The following is a 26,819-nucleotide window of genomic DNA, read 5'->3' on the forward strand; positions in this document are numbered from 1 at the left end:
GTGTGTGAATTTTGCATGCTTGGTATGTTCATTCATCCCTGTCCATCTTCCCTTGTTTGTCTAGTTAGTGTGTTCCTATACACTTCAGTTTCCCACTACCCTGGGTGGTAGAGGGGACAGGTGAGGGTAAATATAGGAGCATAGCAAGGCATGAGAACTCAGCATCTCCACCTTCAGGATTAATCGGGGGACAGGGATAGACTAGGGCGCCCCTAGTTTTAGGGACCTAGTTAGCGCCCATAGTTCCAAAGTCTCTGCATGACAATGGGATTTCAGCATGCAGAGCAAGATCCCACAGCCCTCTGCGACCAATCTCGCTCTTTGCACTTACTCAGTGCTTGCCAGTTAATTTACTAAGCTCTTACCAAACAATAACAAAATTCAAGCGGCCACCATTCGGTAACAGTTTAGTACAGTACGAGACAGTTCTCCTATGAGAGCGGTTGCAGAGCGTTTGTTGGATCCCACTCTGCATAACAAGATCATAACCCAATCCCAGAAGATTGGGTAAGACTTTTGCTAGAAGTTTGGACCTTTTGGGGGACATTAGCGGTTTTGTTACTAGATGATATTTAAAAAAAAAATCACAAATCTATCCATTCTTTTATTAAATATAACCAGCAACCCCAGATTGGTGATAAATACTCTTTAAATACAGAGTTCAAAGTTTTTGCCTTATGCCAAATCGATCACAAGATACATATGTAAAGAAAAGAATTGTAGATGTTCAGCGCTGCTGTTGGATGGAAAGGCAAATCCAAGTACACACAAAATCGATTTGCGTCTTTTTATTTTGTTGACGCGTTTCGAAACGCGTCGACAGATAAAAAGCCGAAGACTGATTTTATGTGTACTTGGACTTGCCTTTCCACCGACCAGCATCGCAGAACATCCACAATTCCTTTCTTTATGCATGTATCTGGTCTGAGACCCGTGGACCGGCAGCAGCTGGGATTCTATACCTCAACCTTGTTGTGTGAACACAACTTGACCTTTTTGAACCTTTTTCTTCTTCAAAATTTTAACCAGATAACACCCTATTGTGCTTTTTCTCGGCGCCCAAGCCCTTTAAAATCGATCATAAGGTTGAAGATCTCCATTGCGTGCCTGTTCGTTGGAGGACTGGGAGCCTAAATCCTACTGAAAGGTTCCCATGAATCTTGAAGATATTAGTTATTTAATGTTCACATGATTAAGTTATTGGTAAACGAAATAACATTTTATTTCTGTATATATTTGATTATCTCAAGGGCACTGTCATGCGCCAGTCTGTAGAGGAGCTTGTGAAGAATTTTAACTACTGCTTCAGTCAATATATACTGTATATATCCCCTTATACACTATGTACATTTGGAACAGCAAAACATCTCAAATCATTTGCAAGCAATAAACATATTCATGTCTAGAAATAAAAAAAAAAAGTTTTCTTACTTCAATCTGTACATCGTCCCAGGGGTCCAAGCGGACTGATTTCACTCGGCTGATCTGAGGAATATTGCGGTGAATGCCGGAGCAATTCAGGCAAATGAATACCCCAATAGTGTATGAAGCCCAGTCTGGATCTGTAAAGGTGACAACAAACAGACATTTCATATTAATTTACAGGATGTATAGTAACATTTACCGAGTGCTAAGCAAATATAATTATAGCTTTTTCTTTATGGGCAACACTTCATTAATATTTTGAAAGTTTAAAAGGCTTTAAAACACACATGTCAAACCCGAAGGGTGATTATATGTGGCCTGCGAATCTGGCACCGCTAGCCCATTATTCTGTATGGAGGACTATGTGGGGCCCATTATACTGTACGAAGGACTATGTGGGGCCATTATACTGTATGGAGGACTATGTTGGGCCCATTATACTGTATGGAGGAGTATGTGGGACCATTATTCTGTATGGAGGACTATGTGGGGCCCATTATACTGTATGGAGGACTATGTGGGGCCATTATACTGTATGGTGGACTATGTGGGGCCATTATACTGTATGGAGGACTATGTTGGGCCCATTATACTGTATGGAGGACTATGTGGGGCCCATTATTCTGTATGGAGGACTATGTGGGGCCATTATACTGTACGAAGGACTATGTGGGCCCATTATACTGTACGAAGGACTATGTCGGGCCATTATACTGTATGGAGGACTATGTGGGGCCCATTATTCTGTATGGAGGACTATGTGGGGCCATTATACTGTATGGAGGACGATGTGGGGCCCATTATACTGTATGGAGGACTAAGTGGGGCCCATTATTTTGTATGGAGGACTATGTTGAGGCCCATTATACTGTATGGAGGACCTTGTGGGCCCATTATACTGTATGGAGGACTATGTGGGGCCCATTATTCTGTATGGAGGACTATGTGGGGCCCATTATACTGTATGGAGGACCTTGTGGGCCCATTATACTGTATGGAGGACTATGTGGGGCCCATTATTCTGTATGGAGGACTATGTGGGGCCCATTATACTGTATGGAGGAGTATGTGGGACCATTATTTTGTATGGAGGACTATGTTGAGGCCCATTATACTGCATGTAGGACTATGTAAGGCCCATTATACTGTATGGAGGACTATGTGTGGCCCATTATACTGTATGCAGGACTATATGGGGCCATTATACTGTATATATGACTATGTGGGGCCATTATACTGTATGGAGGACTATGTGGTGCCTATTATACTGTGTGGAGGACTATGTGGGGCACATTATACTGTGTGGAGGGCTGTTAATACAGATCAAGGTTGGCCCACGACTTTGTCCAAGTTTTTTATTTTGGAGTGCTCTGTATTTGAGTTTGACATCCCTGCTTTAAAATATCTGCCACTATAATGTGGAGAAGGGTATTTAAGGATCCCTTTAAGCAATGCCTATTTAGTAATTTTGCTTCAAGTTAAATGCTGCTTATACATTTGGTAGTAGATAACAGCTCTAATACCAACTAAAAAAAGACTAAATATCATCTGCCATTTTTTTGAGCATATGGACTCTAAATCCGCCCACTCAAGAAAAATAAAATGCGGATGAAAACTTTGAAATAAGATGAGCCGTGGAATTTAGATAATGTCTTCAGATGGTGCAGATACACAGGACACATGGCGGTCTAAACACAAACTTTACTGTCTGCTTGCACAGAGATTCTGATAGATATGACTGACATGTTATGTGGCATACAATTGGCTCAGTGAGAAATGGGCCGCGTCTCCGAAAAGTCAGCTGCGAAAGGAATAATTTATATCAGAACTAAAAATCCATGACCAAAAAAATCTGATTAACAATGCCTGACTAAATAATCGGATTAATTATGTCTGTACACATAATCGGATTACTAATGCCTAAATAATCAGATTTTTAATTCCTGACCAATAATGTCTGAATAAGTAATCTGATGGCTAATTCCTGACTGAATAATCTGATTACTAATGCCTGACAAAAAAAAATCTAATTAACAATAACATGGCTTGAAACCTGTCGAGCATTGTCAATCCAATTTAGAGCCATGATCTGAGACAGATTGGTTGGGAATACATTCCAACACATTAAAAATAAAGACTTTAGAATGGAAACTCTTTGATGTCAACGTTCTGAAGGCCCTCATACATAATAGATAAAAGTCAGCCCCTCTCACTTATTCCGGTAGGATTGACCAACTATGGAATGTGAATGGAGGCCGCCTGCCTCTTCTCTGACAGATCATGTCTGGGGAGATAAGGATGGAGCAGTTTGAGTTTAATCACACAATCCTGTTACTCACCTGTCCCAACTCCAGAACCAGGCTTTGCTTCCTCCTTCCCATACAGCTATCTTCCTCTGTGCTAGTGTATGTCAAGTTTATACAGTAACTTGGCACGCTCCTTAGATATCATCAACCCGAGGCCTTTTATGGCCAACTCAGGTGACTGTGTGCTGCATGAGTATTCAGGTATCAAGTACATGCAGCTTCCAGGTGCCTAATTGTTTATTCAGCTAAAAATCCCCTAAGTGCTATCTGCACATCCAGCTCTCCTACAAGAAGCCTGATTGTCTTCTCAACTCTGCTGTTCCACAGAGAGCAGTATGGACATCCAGGGCCTGACTACCAACTTAGTTCTGCTGCTCCTGAGTGCTGTACAAACACTACTACTTGTGTCTGCTAACCCAAGGTGTTGTCCGCACAACTCTGATGAATCAAAGTACCTGCCAGCCTACTAATCTCAGCTAATCCAAGCGGCTGTCCATACACTCAACTCTACTGCATCAAAGTACTTACCAGCCCACTTGTTTTGGTTCAACCAAGGTGTTGTCCTCACAATCATCTTAGCTACATCAAAGTGCCTGCCTACCCATCTCTGCTGATCGAAGGTGCTATCTGCACACTCGCCCAGTTGATTCCAGTACTTCCAGCTCCACTGATCCACATGCTATTCTGCAAATCTAGCTCTATTAATCCTAGATGCTCCACATGCTGTCCGGCTGTCACGCTCTGCTGTATCACCTCCTTTAGTCTGTGCTGCTCATCATGACCTATGGATTAATGAATCTACCTCACTAGGTGATCCCAAAGAAATCAGTTTCTGCGGGCAGAAAAGCCACTTTATAGTAATTATATCTTTGTAAAAACTCATTCAGGCGGGAATGATGTAAATGTAAAAGCAGTCGAAAGTCCAAGCACACGGGATAGAATCATAACATCATGAAAAGAAGGCACGACAGACTGACACATTTTGCTCAGTAAAACTGCTCTTAATCATAGTATTATAGTGTATGGTGAGCAGATGATGTGTGAATATATACACATACATATGCCAATATATATTATATATAATTATAGCAGTTGTATCATGATAATTCATTTTTATGCTGACGTTCGTCTGGTTATCAGCTAATCACCACAGGTCACCTTCACAGTCCGCCAGCCACCATGTGTAATCTGGGCAGGAGGGATGTTTTGGCAGGAAATATGGCATAACCTGCTGTCTAGGCAGGGCCAGTTTTAAACAAAGTGGGGCCCTAGGCAAAAGTTTAAAGTGGGACCTCAAATGCTCACATATTGCACCATCACACAGAAACATTTCGGTTGTATTTATAATGCACACCCCATAGTCCTCCATATTGTATAAAGCACACCCCATAGTCCTCCATATTGTATAATGCACACCCCATAGTCCTCCATATTGTATAATGAACACCCCATAGTCCTCCATATTGTATGATGCACAACCCATAGTCCTCCATATTGTATAATGCACACCCCATAGTCCTCCATATTGTATGATGCACAACCCATAGTCCTCTATATTGTATGATGCACACCCCATAGTCCTCCATATTGTATGATGCACACCCCATAGTCCTCCATCTGAAACAACGGACACTTGAAGCCTGTGCTAGCATTTCTTCTGCGGTGTTGCTATCAGTGTGTCAAGAGTGGGAGAAGAGGGTTGCATTGACAATCCAACACAATGGGCAGCACTTTGAACACATTTTATAAGTGGTCATAAACTTGTAAATAACTCATGAAAGAATAAAGTTACGTTAAAACCAAGCACACCATTGTTTTTCTTATGAAATTCTCAATAAGTTTGATGTGTCACATGACCCTCTTCCCATTGAAAAAAATAAAGTTGGATCCAAAATGGCCAACTTCAAAATGGCTGCCATGGTCACCACCCATCTGGAAAAGTTTTCCCCCTCCCATATACTAATGTGCCACAAACAGGAAGTTGATATCACCAACCATTCCCATTTAATTTAGGTGTATCCATATAAATGGCCCACCCTGTATATTCACCGATGGCTGATTTGTTGAATAAATTTCCATCCCATTCATCTTAATAGGACTTGCAAAAATTCATGTGCTTGCCGCTAAAGCAACCCCCCAATCGGATGAAAGGAACTGATGTTAATGAAATAAAAAAGGGCTGTAAATAGTAACTAAATAGTGCACACAGAGTGCTGAGGATAGCTTGGAGCCCCCCCAATCCATTCACCATCTCCCCATATGGATATTGTATGGGTCATGGCTTTGAGGTCTCCTTAAGCTGTATTGATAGACAGCCTTATGTGATGTGCAGTAGGTCAAGATGTTTGGTCCCTGGCTGGAATTCCAACTTAAGATGCGTCACACTTAATTATAGTACATGTAATCTATCCCTGAACAGTAATGACGTCTACAGCTGATCAAAGTTAATGTAGTCAACGTGGCCGGCTATTTATGATAGGGGAGTAACTGGCAGCCCAGTAATATCAGTTTATGAGGGTCCCAAGGACTAGGAAATGAATAAGGACTAGGCAATGCCTTGGAAGTTGCTAGCTCTTAAACTGATGGCAACAGGGCGGCCAAGGTGCTGCAAAAAATGCGCTTATATGTTTTTATTAAATCCCTTGCTGCTTTCTCTTAAAAAAAAACAGCTAAAAAATATTTTAAAAAAATCATTTTTTATAAAATGAAACCGTGGTCACACGGTGGGTGAATCTAGTAGTATACAGCATCAACTATGTGTGCCGCTACCTTTATGCATTGCCGGAAGATCATAAGACAATAAAGAGAATTAAAGAGGACCCCCCACCAGTTCAATTTTTGTTCTTATCTTCTTCCCGCTACTCCCAGTAATCCATTTTTTTTTTAAATTTGCTATACGGTTCTAGACATATAGGCCTTTTTATTTAGTGCTAATGTTTATCATACATAATTACCCCGTGTAATGGCTGTGTCTAAATATGCAGGAACCTAGTCTGAACATGCCACATCTCCTGGCCAGTGGAGGAAACAAAAAAAGAGTATACAGACATGACAGCATGGGATCACAGCTGATTTGCTTCTGTGAGGTAAAACATTTTTTCTGTGAGGTAAAACATTGTTTTTAAACAGGCATAGTAATGTTTTACTTCACAGAAAGAATCAGCTGTGATCCCGTGCTGTGCTGTCTGTATACTCTATTTTGCTTGCTCCTCTGCCCAGGAGATGTGATATGCCCCGACCATGTCAGACACGGCCATTACAGTACACAGCAGGGGAACATTTATAGGATTATCTCAGCACAGGAACATTTTTTTAACACGTCCAATTGTAGAACTTATTAATGGTTCAAATTTACTTTGTTTGTTGGACAACCCCTTTAAGTAAATAGCTCCCCATGTGTATTAGAAAGTTACAAAATAAGTGTTCTTTATTGGGGGTCTTGGCTGTTGTGATATTTTTGCAGTTGTCTGTGATAAGACTATTCCTTAAAGATTGGATTTGACAAATGACTGTAGACTTTGGGAGCCATATAATACAAGTGTTTTTTTTTTTAGGAAATAAAACTATCTATAAACATAAGTATGTTTGTTGAAAAAAAAAGCATGGCATGGAAAGGCTTTATAAGAAGTTTTGGATTGTTGGATTACTTTGGACCAATTAGCTTCTACAGCCTCTATGCATCACAGTTCATATCACATTGCAGAACGAATTACCAGTGAATGGGCAGCATGGTGGCTCAGTGGTTAGCAGTGCAGCCTTGCAGCGCTGGGGTCCTGGGTTCAAATCCCACCAAAGACAACATCTGCAAGGAGTTTGTATGTTCTCCCCGTGTTTGTGTGGGTTTCCTACGGGTTCTCCGGTTTCCTCCCACACTCCAAAGACATACTGATAATGAATGTAGATTGTGAGCCCCAATGGGGACAGTGTCCATGATGTCTATAAAGTGCTGTGGAATTAATGGCGCTATATAAGTGAGTAAAATAAATGAAAGAAAGAAATAATGCATCAGTGAACTGATCTGACAGCAGGGTCTGCATTCCTTACCTCTCATCCCCTGAACAATCTTTTAAAGGGAATTTGTCCAAGGGTTTTTGCGAAGTAATATGAGGACAGCATAAGGTAGGGGTTGAAACACAGAATTCAACAATGTGTCACATGTCAAGCTGCATGGTGTAGTTTACTTAGACTGATGGATTAATCACCTGATGATTATCATTGCTGTGACTAGCAGTCAGCGCCTCCAAAACAGTCTCCGCCCCCTCCTGTGATAAGCAGCCCACTGTCTATAGACTATGTACATATAGGGCCTGTTGTGGGCGGGGTTAGCTTTCTCAGCTCTGCTGCATTGCTAAATCTAAAAACTCTGATTGAGTCAGAATGGCTGCACCCAGTAAACTAAGTGATACATCATTGGATTCAGGGTCTCTTTGCCTACATCATGCTGCTCTCAGATGAGGAATCTCAAGTTCAGCTAAGGATTCTTGTGACACAGGACTGTAGAATCAAGCTTGGTTGTGGTGAATTAGTGAGAAACAGTGGAAACTGAGGACAAGTAGAGAGAGTAAAGAGGAAAGGTGAAGAGAACAGTAGAGAAAAGAAGGAAGGAAACTGTGGAAAATGCCCGCTATCTCCTGTATATATTCCCTACCAAGTTCCCATTCAGAAAAAGTTTATTTCTAAATGGTGGTTTCCCTCATTCAACTATGAAACATTTGTGGGGTGGGGGTGATACTGTGGAGAGGGAAACCTACAGAATATTATTTAGATATAGGGATTGCGGCAGTAACTTGGGTTTACTACTCTGTTTACGTATAAGCCAGCCCCGTGGTTTATAATGTTTGCGCTGTTTTCCACGGTAACTTTTAGGATCTGTCTTATGTGACATCATTAAAGCGGAATACATTCTGATAGATGTGTGACTTTATGACCGAACCTCTTAAGTAGGATGTAACAGATTCTTGTACAGATTTGCGTCTAATTTAATGGCGTACCCTGCAGCAGATGGATGGATTGTTTGATGTTCAATAAAAAAGAAAATCTTTAAAAGAAGCAAATGAGCTCTTAGCTTGTCTTTACGTATTAAAATCTGGAAAATGTCAATTCATCCCTGAGAGAAAAGTGCATAGTATAAATCTGATAAATCGCCGACTTCAGAATTTCCTTCCTTTGAAGTACATATGATTTACTTAGGATCAAGACTGGAAAAACAAAGAAAGGTGCAAACAGCAACGCTGATTATAACTCAGAAATTAGGATTTGTAGGGAAATATGAAAATTTGATGTGACATATTCATGTAGATGCCATTTCGGATTTGCTTTATTTTACTTGAAGAATTAGCCATAGTGACTGGTTAAACATATATTTTGAATGAGATTAAAATGTCAGTCCTCATTAAAGGGGTTTTCCAAAAATCTATTGGACCCTCATCAAACAGAAAAAGAAGGGGCTACAGCTAGAGCCCCTTGAATGTTTTTGCCAGACATGCATTTGTGCCTATTAATGCCTCCAAGCCCAATCTTATCCAATTAATTCAGCTGACCTATGGGAATCTGTAACGGGTCTGGGAGGTGGAACCTCTGAGCAACTATACAAAGGGGCAGTCCTTGTAAGGAAGCGGGTGGCTCCCAGGGAAGGCGGGCAGGTAGTCACGGCTAGTGACAGGGACAGTCTCTGGGTAGAAGGGCAGGAGGTCACGGCAAGTGACGGGGACAGTCTCTGGGTAGAAGGGTAGGAGGTCACGGCAAGTGACGGGGACAGTCTCTTGACAGGCGGGTGGTCACGGCAAGTGACGGCTAAGCCTCCAGGTAGGCTAGCAGGCAGGCAGCAGGTGGACGCTCCCAGGTGAGCGGGCAAGAGTCTCTGGACAGGCAGGTGGTCACAGCAAGTGACGGCTGAGCCTCCAGGTAGGCTAGCAGGCAGGTAGCAGGTGGACGCTCCCAGGTGAGCGGGCAAGAGTCTCTGGACAGGCAGGTGGTCACAGCAAGTGACGGCTAAGCCTCCAGGTAGGCCAGCAGGCAGGTATACGGTGGACGCTCCCAGGTGAGCGGGCAAGAGTCTCTGGACAGGCAGGTGGTCACGACACGTGACGGCAGAGCCTCCAGGTAGGCTAGCAGGCAGGTAGCAGGTGAGCGCTCCCAGGTGAGCGGGCAAACAGATCCATAGACAGACTGGCAGGGCTGGTAGGCAGACTGTCGGACCGCAGGAATGTAAGCAGATAGACAAGTATCAGGCAGGTATCAAGCAGGAATCTGGCAGGAAACTGGCAGGTATCTGGTAACGGGACCTGAGGGCTGAAGCAGAGTGATAGGCTTTGCAACAACATTGCTCGGGCACCTTCATTTTGGAGGAGGTGCCTTATATATGGTTAGGTCCTCCGGCCATTGGCCGGGGACTCCTTAGGACGGCGCGCGCGGCCCCTTTAAGAGAGGGAAAGCGCGCGCGCCCTAAGCACAGTGGCCGGGAAGCAGCGCGCGCTGCCAGCAGAGTGGGAGGAAGACGCCGGGCACGGAGCGGAGAGGTGAGGGGAACGGCGTCCCTGCCTAGCAGGAGGCAGGGACGCTGACGCTACAGAATCCCAAGGTTTGGACTTCAATTTCACATTAATGGAGTAGGTTATAGGGAATCTGTCAGCAGTTTTTACTATGTAATATGACAGTAGGATGATATAGGAACAGAGACCCTGATTCCAGTGATGTATCACTTAGTTTACTGGGTGCAGCAGTTGTGATAGAATCACAGTTTTCTCTGCTGCAGATCTAGTAGAGCTCGGAATGCTGAGCTCTGTATAACCCCGCCCACACCACTGATTGGCTGCTATCTGAGTACACTTATTGAGTATATTGACAGGAAGCTGCTAATCAGAGAGTGTGGTTGGACCAGGAGGCACGTGACACCTAGTGATAATCTCCTGCTGATAAAACACTGATTTCATCGAAACAGCAACACACAGCCCAGTAAGTGGCACATGGCTGGAATCAGGGAGCCCCAACTCTCTGCCGAGTAGCTAATTGCCGGTGCCACACATGGCACTCCAGTAGGCACTAGGTTCCCTTCCTGGGATTCTGGGCACAGCTCCATGTTTTTATAGTGGCTATGCCTGGTATTGAAGCCCCATTACATTCAAGTGAATAGTACTGAGCTGTAATACCAAAACATATCCACTATGAAGAGTTTCCTGCACATTGGCTCAGTAGAAGAGCTGGGGTCCTGTGTTCAAATCCCACCCAGGACAACATCTACAACGAGTTTGTATGTTCTCCCCGTGTTGCGTAAGTTTCCCTTGGGTTCTCCGGTTTCCTCCCACACTCCAAAGACATACTGATAGGGAATCTAGATTGTGAGCCCCATTGGGGACAGGGATGATAATGAATGTAAAGCGCTGTGGAATATGAGCAATGCAAAATTTAAAAAAAATAAAAGTTGGTTGCCCAATCTTTGGCTTATAGTCAGGGAACCCTTCACGCATAAAGGGTTTGTCAAAAAAAGTGGACAACCCACAGCATTTATAGTATCCCGACCACATACGAGGGTTAAATGTTAACAATGCCAAAAAATATACAAAAGACTGAAAACTTTCAGCATCATCTGCAAGATCACCGAGAATATTGATGAGCTGGAATCTGCCATAATCAATGTGCAATGTCAAGATCATGACTCTATCAAGCGAGGAAGGATGATGGATCCTCGGACATTAGGATAATAAAATTTGGCGATTCATCTCCAGTAAACACGTCAAATTGTCTTGAAGACATAAAAGTCAATAGTGTTGGAAAGATAAAAGTGATGCAGTGATATCTGGGGGCTTGAAGGCAATTTGCTCATGTTATAGCAGTGCTTATATTATAGCAGAGTAGTCACCAGGAACTTCCCGTCCTTAATATTTTCGGGATAAATGAGTCTTCCTAAGAACCATTCGCCTGCAAGCGGTCAAACAGGATAAAGTGAATGACAATCTTAACGTCCTGAACAATTAGTGCTGTCAAATTACACCCTGAGCCGTTCGGTAAAGGGACCCGTCCATTTACTGCGTGTGTGTAGGCTCATGTCAGAGATGGGGCACAAAGCAAAAGATTCCGGGGGAGGAAGTCTTCATAAAAGGATCCTAGAACCCGAGAATGAGACATTCTAGAGGGGCATTCCTACCCTCCATGAGCCGGAGCAAGAAGCTGCTAGGAGTTATTCCACAGGTGTCGAGTAAATCTTTCGTGAGACAACCCTTTAACTGTAAAAAGTAGAAGATCCACAAATACAGTATATCTAATCATAACAAAAAAATATAAAAATACAATATATTTATAGTATTTGGTCAAGATAGGAGGTCTCGCAGTCCCATAAAAATATGGCTAAAGGTATAAGACCCTGGTGAAGTTGCATTGGTGGCTCATCATACTTGCCATTAGTCCTGATTTTCAAGGGCCTGATTAAAAAAAAAGAGGCAATTTGGAATTTTCAGAAGAAGGGTAGGACTTAAAATGTACTGTAATTGTAAGTATGCTCTATTTGGTTCACACGACACGAAGGGATGAGGGGAGGGTAGCCCAAATACTAGGGAAAGGGGGAGTGGAGACCCCTAGGCAGATCTAATATCGACCTACCTGTCCTACCGTCCGTATATAGATTCCTCACCTATTGCCAAAAAGGAAAACTAATCCCTGTATATCCCTAGAGCTGGGCCCGAGATAGGGAGGGGGGGGTGGTGAGCATTGGTCAGTCCCCTCTATAAACTAAAGACAACGAGGGAGACAAGCAAAGGGGGGAAAACTTAGCTTGAGCAGATACCAGAGAAATAACACCAAATGTCCTCCAAGGGCACCAAAGAGGAAGCCAGCCGACTGCTATTGCTCCGAGCCTTCACAAGGAAAAAAAGAGAATATCACCTGCAACTCCCTGAAGCAGACTGAGAGTTTATAAACACCCAGACCAGGGTGTGTCAATCAGAACAGAAGGGAGGTTGCCGCTGGGACCAAATGTCAGAAGGATAAAGAAAGCGTCTGCAATGCCAAACGCAGTGACCTTCTGCAGCCAGATCTAGAGCGACTGTCTGTTACATCTGACACACCCATGACATCCGGTTTCATCAGTGACTCTTAAGGACCCCATACAAATTAGATCAAAGTTGCCCTAAATTGATGATTTCGACCAAATCGATTGTTCATTGTATGTTTTTTTTTTAGGTGGCAAGCAATCGACTTTTGGGTGACGAACGACTGTAGTTGTCCCAAAGATCGATGTAATTGGACATGTGTATGGTACTGTCATGCAAACGAAGAATAGTACGAACGATGAATGATCTGTCATCGTTTTAGTGTCATCTCATGTTAATGGCCAGCTTAAATGTAGCTGGTGATTCCATGGAGTTATAGAGGTCTAATCAACCTTCTGTACAATTTGTTATCTATGGAACCGGTTTAGAGATTTCCCTGTGCGGCTGATTACAGGCATTCTGGGCTGACATAGTTCCTGTATAAGACACTTTGATTGGTGACCAAAAAGACCCTCAACTTCTCTTTTTAGCCTCTATCTTTACCATTTTTTCATTTATTTCTAGTCATTTAGTCCTGATAAGGCCGGGAGTAGATGGTGACGTTGGTGGCAACAAAGGTCGCATGCTCAAAGATTGCTCCGTGCAACTGCTGCAACGCAGTCTAATGAAGGTGAATGGGGCTACATTGCGAATCCCCGGTTCCACAACAAACAAGTCGCAAAAAGTTGAAATCAGATGGATTTTTTGCAACTTAGCTTATCCCCAGAGCTGGATTCACAGCTACAGTGCTCAAAACTGCTGCATAGTCTCCTCCATGTTTCTGCTGTTACATCTGAATATGTGGTAACAGAGAAAGAAGAAGGATTTGCTTTGTTTTTGTCTACTGTTTATAGGAGACATCATAGCAGCTAGTCTCCTAAAAGCTCAGAGAACTGAAAATTAGAGACAGAGCCTGCAGTGGGGAAAACACGTGAAAAAAACAAAGTACAAGTCATATAACAACAAATAATAGTGTTATTCTTCATGTTGACAGCTTGACAACAGTAAGGCCATGTTCACACTAGGCGTTTTTTCAGGGTTTTTTATGCGTTTTTTTTTAATGCAAATTTTCAGTTACGTTTTACAGTACCAGCAAAGTCTATGAGATTTCAGATCTCATGCACACACATTGGTTTTTGTGTCATCAGTATTTTGTGCTTTGCATGTTTTTTTTGCACAATAGAGCATGTCACTTCTTTCAGCGTTTTTTTCAGCATTTTTCACCCATTGAAAGTAATGGGTGGTGAAAAAACGCTGAAAAAAACGCCTAGTGTGAACATAGCTATCAACTTTTGCTGCAAAAAAGGCAAGTACAGCAGTATGTGAAACACATTTATTTTTGTGATTTTACCATGTTGTCTTGGTCACCTGAAATGGCAGTTTGGATTAGGACAGTTTAATTAAATTAGTGATGTGTACACAGTAAACATTGGCTGAGCTAGGTGTGAGATTGAACAATACCTGTGGCCCACTGAGGTGTGAAATTAAACAATCCCTGAGCAACTCAATGGCAGACCATAGTGTAAAAATAAATAGTGTCCTACAAACTCAATGCACTGCCAATGTCTTTGGTAAACTATTCCTGAACAATTCTCCTTCCCCCCACTGTTACATTTGAAATTCTAGTAAATATGGTTTCACATATGTTTTGCATTGGTGACCTGTGTTCATGGTTCTGTTGTGGAAGCAAAGCTGAACTTTGAGATCCTGAAAAATGCACCAAAATCTGCATTTTTGACGCAACTTCTTTCCTGCCGAGAGATCAGCTTTTGCTGCAGAAAAAAAAACGCTGAAAAAACGCCTAGTGTGAACATACTTTAAGAATTCTAGGAGCATTCTCCTGCAGTTACCAGCCTCTCCCCTCACTTGTAATTTTGTTAGATCGGAGACAGAGACCTGCTGTGATTGTTGTCCCAAATGTAAAAAAAAATACCAACATTATAATAAATTTTATTAAAAAAAAATAAGCACCGTTTTACCCGGAAAAAAAAATTGTATGCATCATAGGGATACATACAATTTCTACAAAACCTGTTAAATAGCTACATTTGGCCAGTTTGTCCAGTCTCTGCCGCTGCTCCTGATATGTGTTTTTGTCTGCAGCACTGACATCACATTGACCATGCTGCAGCTCTGCCCAACCCCGAGCTGCTGAGCTCATTAATTGGCTGCAGCGCTGTTGATGTGATGTCAGTGCTGCAGACAATAATGACACCGGGAGCAGCGGCAGAGACTCAGCGCTGGACCCAGGAGGGGAGAGTAATGCATAGTTTGCTTTTTTAAAGGAAACTGCACCTGGAAACGGGAAACCCCCTTTTTCTGAAACTGGAAACCCCTTTAAGGCCTGAAGAAAGGACCAAAAACAGACCTAAAAGAGGTCAAAACAACCCAATTATAGAGCATGGAAACATATACACTACTGAGGGGTTAATAGGTGTCGAAACATTCACAATTGCAGGCAACAATTCAGGAAACTCTTTGACAATATCTATTGATGTAGAAACACTAAACAATGGGAGCTGGTGTCTATATTCACAGCACACCACTGCAATAACAAAACCCATGTGATTCCCACCAGTGGGACCAGGAGCGGGCGCTGTTAAAGGCAGGAAACCCTCCACTCTCCGAGAATGCTAAGTGAACCGAGACTGGGCAGGATGAACATTGGGGCTCAAAGATAAAAAACTTGTGTTTTAATGGAAAAAAACATGCATAGCCCATAAGAATATTCGGCGCAGCGCATGCTGGGAATTGTAGTTTTGCAAAAGCTGGAGGCAAAACTATCTTTGTAGAATCTTAAAACACAGGATTTTAGAATTTAAAGGGGTTTTCCATTACTGGTTTTGCTTTTTCTGTTTTTTTTTTACAGAAACAGCACCTCTTTTATTCATAGGTTGTGCCTGGTATTGCAACTCAAGTGAATGAGGCTAAACTGCAAAACCAAGGTCCGTGGATAACAGAAGCGCTGTTTCTGGGATATTGAGATAATTCCTGTGTGGTATATAGCGGGGATGGGTTACACTGTGGCTTGGAGCCACATAAGGCTCAAGAACCTCTTTTCCCTTTCTAAGCAAAATTTAATAAGACGGCAAAGGATAGATGGCACTGACCTGAAAAATCATACTTCATCCCAAAAAATAATAGATTACGGCCCTGATTCATTATTGCCTTTGTGCTTATTTTTTTGTTTGCACCCAATTCATTATTCTATTTGCGCCTGTTTTTGAAGTCTATTTTATATGTCTTTTTGTCTTTAGTTTTCCACTTTGTGTGCGGAGTCTAGTAATTCCAGATGTTTTAGCTTGATGCATCAATTGCGACTTTTTAAAAAGTTGCTAAATTTGGCACAACTCCACTTTATTTCCCCACCCAGGGTATTTTTGAGTACGCCAAAAATTTGGCATGATTTTTGGGACTCTTTGACACCAACTTGTGACTTTTGGCAACAAAAGTTCAAGGCAGGAAGAAAGTCCATTTTTAACTTTGCGCTAAATTCACCAATCGCATGCAACATTTTGATTATTTTGGCGCCAAATGCAGAAACTAATACCAGAAAACATAATAGGAAGGTGACTTAAAAAACTAGCTAATAGTGGAATCCCTACTTCAATGGAGGTTGAAGTGCCAGATCCTTCTCACTTCCCCGGTTATAATTAGTTTCTCTCTTTCCCAATTATAATTAATCCCATATGTTAAATATGAGGATGATATGCCCCTTCTCTGGAGATGTCTGCATGGATTTTAATTTTTCTCTATGACAGGGTCTAAGTGTTCCTGTACAGATTGGCCCTGGGAGTGATCAGTACATCCAATACATTACCGACCGGTTGCTCAATTGTAAGTTCTTGTCGTAAAGTAGAGAGCTTTGAAGTAATAAGGAGGAGACAAAAGTGTTATAATACAGGGGCACTGTGCCTAGCACATCTATATGGGCACAGCTGTAGCAGTAACTACTCTGGGGACACTTATGTGGATACACAATTGTATGGATAACTGTGACAACGGCTATTCTGTGTTGATGCTATTATTTTATCGAACTTGGAAAGGGTCCACCAGGAACACTGATACTTGGGGCCTGCTATTCAGATCCTAAGCTGGAATTTCCGGACCAAAAAACAGTCTAATTTCTCAACTAATGAACTAATTTATGCCTATGAGGTCTGGCAAAAGTGGTCCATACATGGGGGGTAACATTTTGACTTGTGAAGGTGGGGACCTATGGGGACTGCTATGGGGCTTTCATCTCAGCCTATTTTAGAATATAAATGTAGTTTGTTAATTGAACGATGGGATACAGTCTCCATCTATGTATGGTGCATCAAGTGTACTGTGAAAAGCACTGCTCATGAAGAGAGTAATGTGCCCACTCTTTCAGTGGAGCCCACTGGAGGATTCAAATGTTCTCCAGTGGGCCAGTCTGAGCCTGCTTTTCTGGTACTTCTATTCTGCCTACTCCATTGTATGGGATATCCAAATGTGCAATGTTAGCACCACTGCATATTTCCAGTAGCATTAGGGCAGTCCGAGCTAAGCAGTGTGGTGGTACAAGTTTCTATCGCTGAACAGCAGCTTGCCAACTTTTAAAGCCAAGAATATGGCAGGAGGAGTCACGGCCTTCCATGCCCATTGTCCGTCTATTGACACCCTGTAAGAAGAAACTTCCTGGAATCGCTTGTTTCCAGGAGGTCTCATTCAGATTTGTTGAGTGCGGGAAGTCTCCACTTATTCCAGGAGATTTTTGGAAGTTCTGGGAACATCGACAAATATGGCCACCATGATATATAGACCCTGTATATGTACTGTGAGGCTCTGCACTATAAACCCCTGTTCTGCACAGCACCTTTCTAATAACTTAGATCTAGAGCTCAGCAAAGAGATTTGTAGGACCCTTGTCCAACGGTTACATTGGTAGTCTTTGGCCACCAGACCAGAGCGCTAGGTACCTATGACTACCTGCAGAATCCCTGGAGCCTCTGTAGCAGGTTCCATTAAGTTGTGGTGATGTCACAGGGATTTACCAATCAGAAAAGGCACTGGCGATGCCAATAGTAGCATATTATTGGCACTGCTCTGGCTCGGCAGCCAGGGACTACCACCGCTATGTCACGGTCCTGCAAATTGTTTTGCACAAATCTACACAGGTCATATAATATGTATATTATGTTTTGCCATCTTTACTGAATAGCTTAAGAAAGTAAATTCTTTTCTTTGTAGAGTTACTCGCTCCAGAAAAGTTGACTTGTTCCTTTGACCCAGTGCAGCATAGACAGGCGGGGGCCCTGGAGAGTCTGAACATTCAGCTGTGAAGCATCGAAGCATTGACAACAGTGACAGCAAGTGAGAGCCGGACGACAGACAGAGACCGAGGACACTTGTTAAGAAGCTGCAGTTACATGTGCTATTGTCTGCTGTTCATGGAGCTGAGGACAGTCATTGGCGATCAGGGAAGGTCCTGGTTGAAGAGTCCCCACCTATCTTCTTGTATCTATCAACTATCCATTGTAAAGGTTAAAAATGCTTCTGAACGGAAATCCAATGTAGAAATTCTGTCCAGGAATTACTGAAAAACTAACGACGATCTTGTAAATTAACTCATAAATGTCTGAAGTGTGAATATCTTCTTAAGAAGCAAGCATGTAGTAATACTTAAAGGGGTAGTTCACTTTCAGTAAATGAATGTCCCCAGCTGCATCTTTATTATAATCTGCAGCCGGAGACATTCATTTTTGGAAAGGGAACAACCCCTTTAACTTGACATGAGGCTGCTCCTGTACCGCAGCGCCCTGTTGTAATACACATACTATTAGGGTTGGGTGACAAAACTGTTTTCTCCACATTTGAGACAAACAGTCCGATTACTCTGATAACAGTTTGATCAGATTGCCATTAGTTTTTCTCAGACATGGAGAGAGAAAAAAAACGGTTCTCTGCCTTCTCCATTCTGTCAATCCATGAAAATCAGACAGTACTCTGATGTCATCCGAGAGTGGAACGATTTTTTTCATGGACCCATAGACTTGCTGTCACCATGGTGTTGGGACTGTGGACACTAACCAGGTCCCTAGAATTAGGGGCGCCCTAGTCTATCCCTGTCCCTCGGATTATTCCTGAAGGTAGAGATCCCGGGGTCACGTGCCTTGCTAGGCTCCAATATCAACCCTTATCTGTCCCCTCCTCCACACAGGGTAATGGGAAGCTAAAGTGTATAGGGACACACTAACCAGTCAAACAAGAGAAGACTGACAGGGATAAATGAAAATACCAACCATACAAAATTCACACACCAAACAACAGAGTTCACATGTGAGTTAAAGGAAGGAGAAACCAAATAGGAGAGGATGAGGATGTGCACACAGACAAAACTCCAAGCAACATTCTTCTCAACAGCTCCAAAATGCCAACTCCAACCACGAACTATACCTTCAACCAGAGCTGTGGAGTCGGTAAGCCAAACCTCCAATTCCGACTCCTCAATTTCCATGACACCGACTCCGACTCCACGACTCCAACTCCCTCATACATGGCTCAGGTTTAAGTGATAAATTTAATGAAGCACAGATTAATCTCAGCTAAAAGTCTAGACCCTTAGATCAGGAATAGGACAGACATTTATAGGACATTTCATAACTTTCCGAAATTCTGATGAAAAAATATTCCCTACAAACTGCATTGAACTACTGTACCCAATTTATTATATATTTTAGGAGTCGGAGTCAGTCCATTTTATACCGACTCCACCAAAATGGGCTCCGACTCCGACTCCACAGTCCTGCCTCCAACTAAAGAACCAGGCAGTGAGAACTAACACTGGCAATCCCTATGTGCCAGAGGTGAGCATATATAGCAGAGGGGAGTGGCCAACACTGAACAGTTCAGACAATCCAGGTAGTAAAGCTCCAGGAGCTTAAACTGAACAGATTAACCCTTGTATGCTAGCCAGGAAAACACCTGAACTGCTTAATACGATGGTGAAGTACTTCTAACCAGTGCAGGAGTTCATGAAACCAAACACCGCAAACTTCTAGCCCCGCGGTATCCCCGTGACACTTGCATTGCTGATTTTGATCCAACACGCAGATCAAAATCAGACATGTCGCTGATTTTTTCCACGGACCACTCGGTCAGAGCAAAAAAATTGGGCCTGTGCAGATAGCACTCGTACAAGAAAATCAGTCATGTGCACAAGCCTTTATGGTGCGCTATGTTAATAACATGGGGAGTAGCCTATCAAGTTAGCACTTGCTACATCTATACAAAGCAACTTGAAATAGTCTTGAATAGAAATCTTCTACCTATTGTGTCTACAGCTCCCATGTAGTCCTATAGTTGTGGTCAACATTATGGGCACTCCAATATCTCCAGACATAAATGGCTACGTTTCAACTGTGTTTCATTAGAATATTTTAATAGCGTGTTTAAGTACAAGAAACAAAAAACTTTCAGTTATATCACTATAAAAATAAAAGAAGCAACATTGTACATGATATGGATGGGATTAAAGTCACTCCTCATTAATATTTGGTTACACATCCTCTGGCAACAATGTCAGCTCTCATCTTTCCAGCTCCAAAATGTTTGCAGAGTTCCTCACCCATTAGCAGATTTCGGCTCTCCCCAGAGATTTTCAATTGGATTGAGATCAGGATTCATTTCTGGATGCTTTAAAACAGCTGGTTGTTTTATTCTTATCCATTCTTGTGTACTTCTGGATGAGTGCTTTGGGTCATTATCCGGGAAGACTCATTTTGTTTTGTCTCAAACTTTACACTGAAAGATTATTGAGAATGAACATTCCTTGGAAACAGGCAAATGCTTTTCGAAAAACGAGCAAAATGCTTGTTCGTTGTGTGAGATGATCATCGTTCTTGGCAGCACATCATCCTGCGCAAACTGGATTTGTGCTGCCAAGAACAATGGCAGCCTATGTGTATTGAGGGATCAACTACAGATCATTCAATTTGCATCATTAAAAGGAAAACTGTTACTCGAATCATGGAGACCAAAACAAGGGTAGACTGAATCAGAGCCTCACCGCACGACTGCAGCCAGGTATATTTTTCTCTGAAACGCTCCAGCTGGCTTTCCAAAGCCGCTCCAGATGACACACAGGTGTCTCCCATGTGTATACTTAGCAAGAAACCTGTCAATCACCTAAATCAGTGTGGGGAGAAGTCGGCCGGACATGATGCCGGAAAGTCTTGTCTCTCCCTATGGTCCCTGTCCAGATCTTCAACCTATATTTTCTTGAAATTCTTGAGGCGTTTCAGAAAAAAATATATTGTGCAGTCGGGCTCTGATACATGCTACCTGTGTTTTAAGCAGCATGAATCAAGTGACAGGTTCCCTTAAAGTGTGGTCTTCCTGTGTAAACAAGCTATTAAATGACCACCAATCAATCGGTAAATAAATATCCATCAATCGACGGCTGTTTAATGCCGCAATACTGCAATACTATCCGTGCATAGCATTACTACCTGTGATAGTCTATGGGGCCATTCACAAGTCTGTGAAAATAGAGGAGATATGTCCGATTTTGATCCAAGGGTTGGATTAAAATCAGCAATGCAAGTCTATGGGTCCGTGAAAAAAATCGGACCGCACTCCGATGACATCTGACTGTCAGAAGGAGAAGATTTTTTTCTTTTCTTCACGTATAACAAAAACTGATGACAATCGGACCAGACTGTAATCAAACTCTGATCAAACTCTAATCAGAGTCTGCTCGTTTTTCTTGTACGTGAGAAAAACTAACGTCTGAATGAACCGTAAGGCCAGATTTCACTCTAAATTGCTCTGATTTCATTGTTCCTACAACATACTCAAGACTTCTAGTCCTAGAAACAGCAAAGTAGCCGAAGAGAATTATGGATCCTTCAACATGTTTCACTGTAGGTAGGGTTTTATTTTACTTATAGGCTGTATCTTACACTCTATAAATATAATGCTGGTATACATCATCAAAGAGCTCTAGTTTGGTTTCATCTGTCCATAGAACATTTTTCCTGCAGCCCAAAGCCCGTCGTCCAAAGAGCCCAGTTTCGTTCAGTGTGTGGAGTATGGTACTGGTTGAAACCATCACTCCAGATGTCTCCGACTTAGCCTTACGGGGTTGTCCGGTCTAAAGTGATAAGTCTGCAGTCACTCTGTCTGACTGCAGACTTATGAATCCCCCCAGTGCACACAGTGTGAACTGCGGGGATTCGCTGGTTTCAGACCCGGGACCGGAGGGTATGTATAACTTATAGATACCCCCGGCTAGTTGGCGCCGCCTCGCTCCATACACTTGTATAGAGCGAGGCCATGCCCCGTCTAGTTATGTAGACGGACAGTGGGCGCGTCCGACTAGAAGGCGCGGCTTCGCTCAAAACAAGTGTATGAAGAGCGAGGCCATGCCCACTGGCCAGGGATATGTATAACACATACATACCTTCTGGTCCCGGGTCTGAAACTAGCAAATGCCCACAGCACACAGTGTGTGCGCTGATGGGATTCATAAGTCTGTAGTCACACAGAGTGACTGTAGACTTATCACTTTTGACCGGACAAGCCCTTTAATCTTTTTGAATGTTGTATGTGGTTTCTTTGACACATCTAAGACCAACTTCCTTAGGGTTTTCTCATCAAGTTTCCTATTTCCATCACATTCTGGAAGGTTCTTGACTGTTGCACGAGTAGAAAACTTCTTGAAAACATTTTGAACTGTTGAAGCCAAGATGCCAAGGTCTTTGGTGATTGACTTGTACCTTTCAGACTGCTTATGCTTGGTGATAATAGCATTTTAAGGTCTACTAAGACAGCTCACTTGCCATTTTCATTGTGAAGAGAAAATAAAACTAGTGTTCTTATGCATCAATGCCAAAATTCATAGGCTAAATAAAGGCTAGTGATCACTGACAAGGAGGTACAGCTGAGTAATTTCTAATTAATCACAGATTAGTCAGATTTTGTCCTTTCAAACTGAACAAAGGAGCCATTATCAATGTGCTGGCACTGTTTTTCATTTACTATCCTTTTTTCCTGCCAAGCTTTTATACATACGGTAGATTTTTTTGCATTACTGTCTCATCTCACAGCCTTACTCCATTCCTTTTGTTCCCTACATCTTGTTAACCACTGAATGCACATTACCAGTTAAAGGCTTAGACACACACCTGTTGATGGAATGGTTTCCCTTGTTCTTGTGCACATAAGCAGGTGAGCTGCTTGAGAGTATGCCAAGAGCGTGTAAAGCTGTCACCATTGTCAAAAGGAGGTACTCTGAGGAATCTAAAGTTTAAAACATATTGGCCCGGATTCATCATTACCTTTGCAACAGTTTTTTGTCTAGTTTTGTGTGTTTTGCATCTTTTTTTGTTTTCACTCAATTCATAATTCTGTGTTTATTTAGTCTATTTTATGTGCTCGTCAGATTTTTTTTTTCCACTTTGTGGTCAGAGTTTAGCAATTTCAGATGTTTTTACCTGAATGAGAAATTGTGACTTTTTCAAAAAATCACAAACTTTGGAGCAACTTCACTCCAGTCCCTCCCTGGTGTATTTTTTAGAGTATGCCAGTATTTTTTGCGCCTTATAGCGAAACGTAGAACTTTTTGCTGTAAAAAAAAAAAAAGTTGCAAAAACAGTTCCAGTCAGAAAAAGACCATTTTTTACTTTTTTACTTTACTTTAAGTTTCACGCAATAAGCAGCAAAAAGTACCTAACACAAGACAAAAAAGAAAAGAGTAAATGATGAATTGGTGCCCTTCTGTTTTGTTTCACAAGTGTTTCTTTACCCCTTGGTTCCAATTTATTATTGCTTTTGTGCCTGTTTTCTGTCTATTTTTTTGTATTTTTCACTTGTTTTTCCTTTGTGCCAAATTCTTACTGTAATTTGCACCTTTTTTAAATACTACTTTATATGCGTTCGTCTGTTTTTTATGTTCGCCATTATGGGCAGAGTTTTGGATGTCCAGATATTTTCGCCTAATTCATCAACTTTCTAAAAATTTGCAAATTTCGGTGCAACTCTACTTCAGGACCCCCTGGAGTGAGCAGGAAGTACCATTTTTTGCGACATTTTGAAAAAATTGTGACTTTTTCCTCAAAAAGCATTAATGGGGGGAAAAAAATCCCCTTTTTAAGTTTGTGCAAAAATTCATGAACCGCGTTAGCAGTTTGGATGAATTTGGAAGAATAAACGCCAGCGAATACCACAAGACAAAAAAGAAAAGTGGCATAAAAAATGCAAATGATGAATCGGGGTACCTGTATCCATTTGTGCACCTTCCTGGTTTCGCTGCCTTCAGCCTGAAATCTACTCCTGGTTTTGCTGCCTTCAGCCTGAAATCTACTCCTGGTTTTGCTGCCTTCAGCCTGAAATCTACTCCTGGTTTTGCTGCCTTAAACCTGAAATCTACTCCTGGTTTTGCTGCCTTCAGTCTGAAATCTATTCCTGGATTTGCTGCCTTCAGCCTGAAATCTACTCCTGGATTTGCTGCCTTCAGCCTGAAATCTACTCCTGGATTTGCTGCCTTCAGCCTGAAATCTACTCCTGGATTTGCTGCCTTCAGCCTGAAATCTACTCCTGGTTTTGCTGCCTTCAGCCTGAAATCTACTCCTGGTTTTGCTGCCTTCAGCCTGAAATCTACTCCTGGTTTTGCTGCCTTCAGCCTGAAATCTACTCCTGGATTTGCTGCCTTCAGCCTGAAATCTACTCCTGGTTTTGCTGCCTTCAGCCTGAAATCTACTCCTGGTTTTGCGGCCTTCAGCCTGAAATCTACAATGTGCACATTCTATAAGTGCAAGGAAAACCATTACATGGACAGACGTGTCCAAACTTTTGACCCTTACTGTATATCACTAAAAAAATGGAGCAGAATTGCTGAGATGAGAGGTGCAAGCATTTCTCATACTGATGTTTTCTTATGTGGCAGAGGGGCATCTGGGCACATTTAAGCACCAGGGCCATTATGAATCGGCCACCTCTGACCTCCATACAGCTCTCTCCTTGTGCGTAGGATTTGAGTGTTACTGATCAACTTTATTTCCATGGAAAATGAAATATTTTAAAATGTTCCATTTTTAGACAATTTAGAGCTTACAAAAGAAACATCCGTCATATCGAGGGAGAAAATGAATTGCAGATTACATGAATATGAATCCCATATCCTGCCAGCAGTCATTGTGCCTTCCAGGAAAGTTTCATATATATAATGAATAGTCTAGGCTTATCAGTCAAAGCTGAGTCATCTCCAGCTTCCCATAATCTTAAATACGGATGAACTAATTGTGTTATGAGCTTCTTCTAGGGAGGCTCCGCTTTATATGGAGTTGAATAATATGTAATGACAGCTTTGTTGCTCAGCCTCCCATACACAAGCATTTTTAGAGTGATTTGGAGTCAAGCCCTCAACTGGTCGAGGACTTGGCCTTTACAGGATTTTGTTCTCAACAAATTGCACAAAAAATATTTTCAACCTCAATCTTTTCTTCGAGATCTGATTTGTGACTTAAAGCAGTTGTCTTGGATTGGCATAATAGTCTGCAGTCACTCTATGTACCAGCGTCAAGACCGGGTAGTCATGTGACCTCAAGTATTTGATATGCAAACCATGGGCAGCATGAATAAGAACTTGCCTGCACAACTGCAGCCAGGTATGTTTTTCTCTGAAATGCTCCGGTGTTACAGAGCAAACATAGTTTGAAGATTCAGCCAGGGACCATAGACAGAGAGACTAGTCCGATATCTCCCTGCGCTGGTTACCGTACTCCCTGCCCTGCTCCAGGTGACTGGACCAAAGCACATTTCTCGCTATGTGCACACATGGGAGAGACCCGTCAATCAACTGGAGTGGGGTGGGAAGAAGCCGGCTGTGGGCAGCGGCGGACTAACCTCATGTCTCCTATGGTCGCCGGCTGAATCTTCAAACTATGTTTTCTTGAGCATTTCAGAAAAAAACATATTTGGCTGCAATCGTCCAGCTAGGCTCTGATTCCTGCTGACTTTGGTTTGGGCAGCATGAATCGACTGACAGGTTACCTTTAATTTTTTTTGAACAGTGTGTAAATCAGGGATGTCAAACCTAAACACACAGAGGGCCAAAATGAAAAACTTGGACAAAGTCGTGGGCCAACGAGTATACAGTATAATGGGCCCCACAAAGTTCACCATACAGAATAATGGGTCCCACATAGTCCTCCATACAGTATAACGGGCCCCACATAGTGCTCCATACAGTATAATGGCCCCACATAGTCCTCCATACAATATAATGGCCCCACATAGTGCTGCATACAGTATAATGGGCCCCACATAGTCCTCCATACGGTATAATGGGCCAACATAGTCCTCCATACAGTATAATGGGCCCCACATAGTCCTCCATACAGTATAATGGGCCCCACATAGTCCTCCATACAGTATAATGGCCCCACAGAGTCCTCCATACAGAATAATGGGCCCCACAGAGTCCTCCATACAGAATAATGGGCCCCACATAGTCCTTCATACAGAATAATGGGCCCCACATAGTCTTTTATACAGAATAATGGTCCCACATAGTCCTTTATACAGAATAATGGGCCTCACATAGGTCATGGGCCAAACATAACCACCCTGTGGGCCCACGGGCTGCCAATTTGACGCGTATGGTGTAAATGCATCTGCTCTTGTCAGCACTCAAGGTCAATATTAGGGGCTAGAAATAAGTGTTGGAGCTCCAATTTTTTATATATTTTTTTCCTTAGCCTGATGCTGGTGCAGGACCAAGCAGACTCAGTACACAGGGTGTAAAGAGTCACTGGATGGCCAAATATCTATCTCCAAATACTAATTGCAGTTCTACTCTTGAAGATCTTAAGAATTTACCCAGAAGGGGGGAATAACTCTTGAAGAAGCCTGTGATATTTCTCAGGTATGTGTATTACTGTTTCTGGTACTATCAATCATCCTGATGAAAAACTAACGAGACTACGTTCATTGCCTGAAGGCAAAATCACAGTTTCCACACATAACAAATACTTATTTTTAAGGGTATTTCCATCTTATCGTTGGGGTATGCCATCGCATAATGATCGGTTAGGAGTGT

At 42.3% G+C, this 26,819-nt stretch overlaps 1 protein-coding gene across 2 annotated transcripts in view; it reads right to left on the reverse strand.

The window, feature by feature from the left end:
• The window catches only part of ADAP1 (ArfGAP with dual PH domains 1), a 163,734-nt gene that overhangs the window by 104,042 nt on the left and 32,873 nt on the right, over positions 1 to 26,819 (reverse strand). For both annotated transcript variants that reach the window (XM_073648046.1, XM_073648045.1), the window contains one exon: positions 1,432 to 1,562. Coding sequence is in view for 1 of the 2 variants with exons in the window: in XM_073648045.1 (XP_073504146.1) it covers positions 1,432 to 1,562 (131 nt within the window). In the remaining variant the exon portion in view is untranslated. The remainder of the gene's footprint in view (positions 1 to 1,431; positions 1,563 to 26,819) is intronic.

The sequence above is a fragment of the Phyllobates terribilis genome, unplaced genomic scaffold (assembly GCF_046119375.1).
Source record: "Phyllobates terribilis strain yellow unplaced genomic scaffold, ASM4611937v1 Scaffold_9__5_contigs__length_417890890, whole genome shotgun sequence".
NCBI classification, from domain to species: Eukaryota; Metazoa; Chordata; class Amphibia; order Anura; family Dendrobatidae; genus Phyllobates; species Phyllobates terribilis.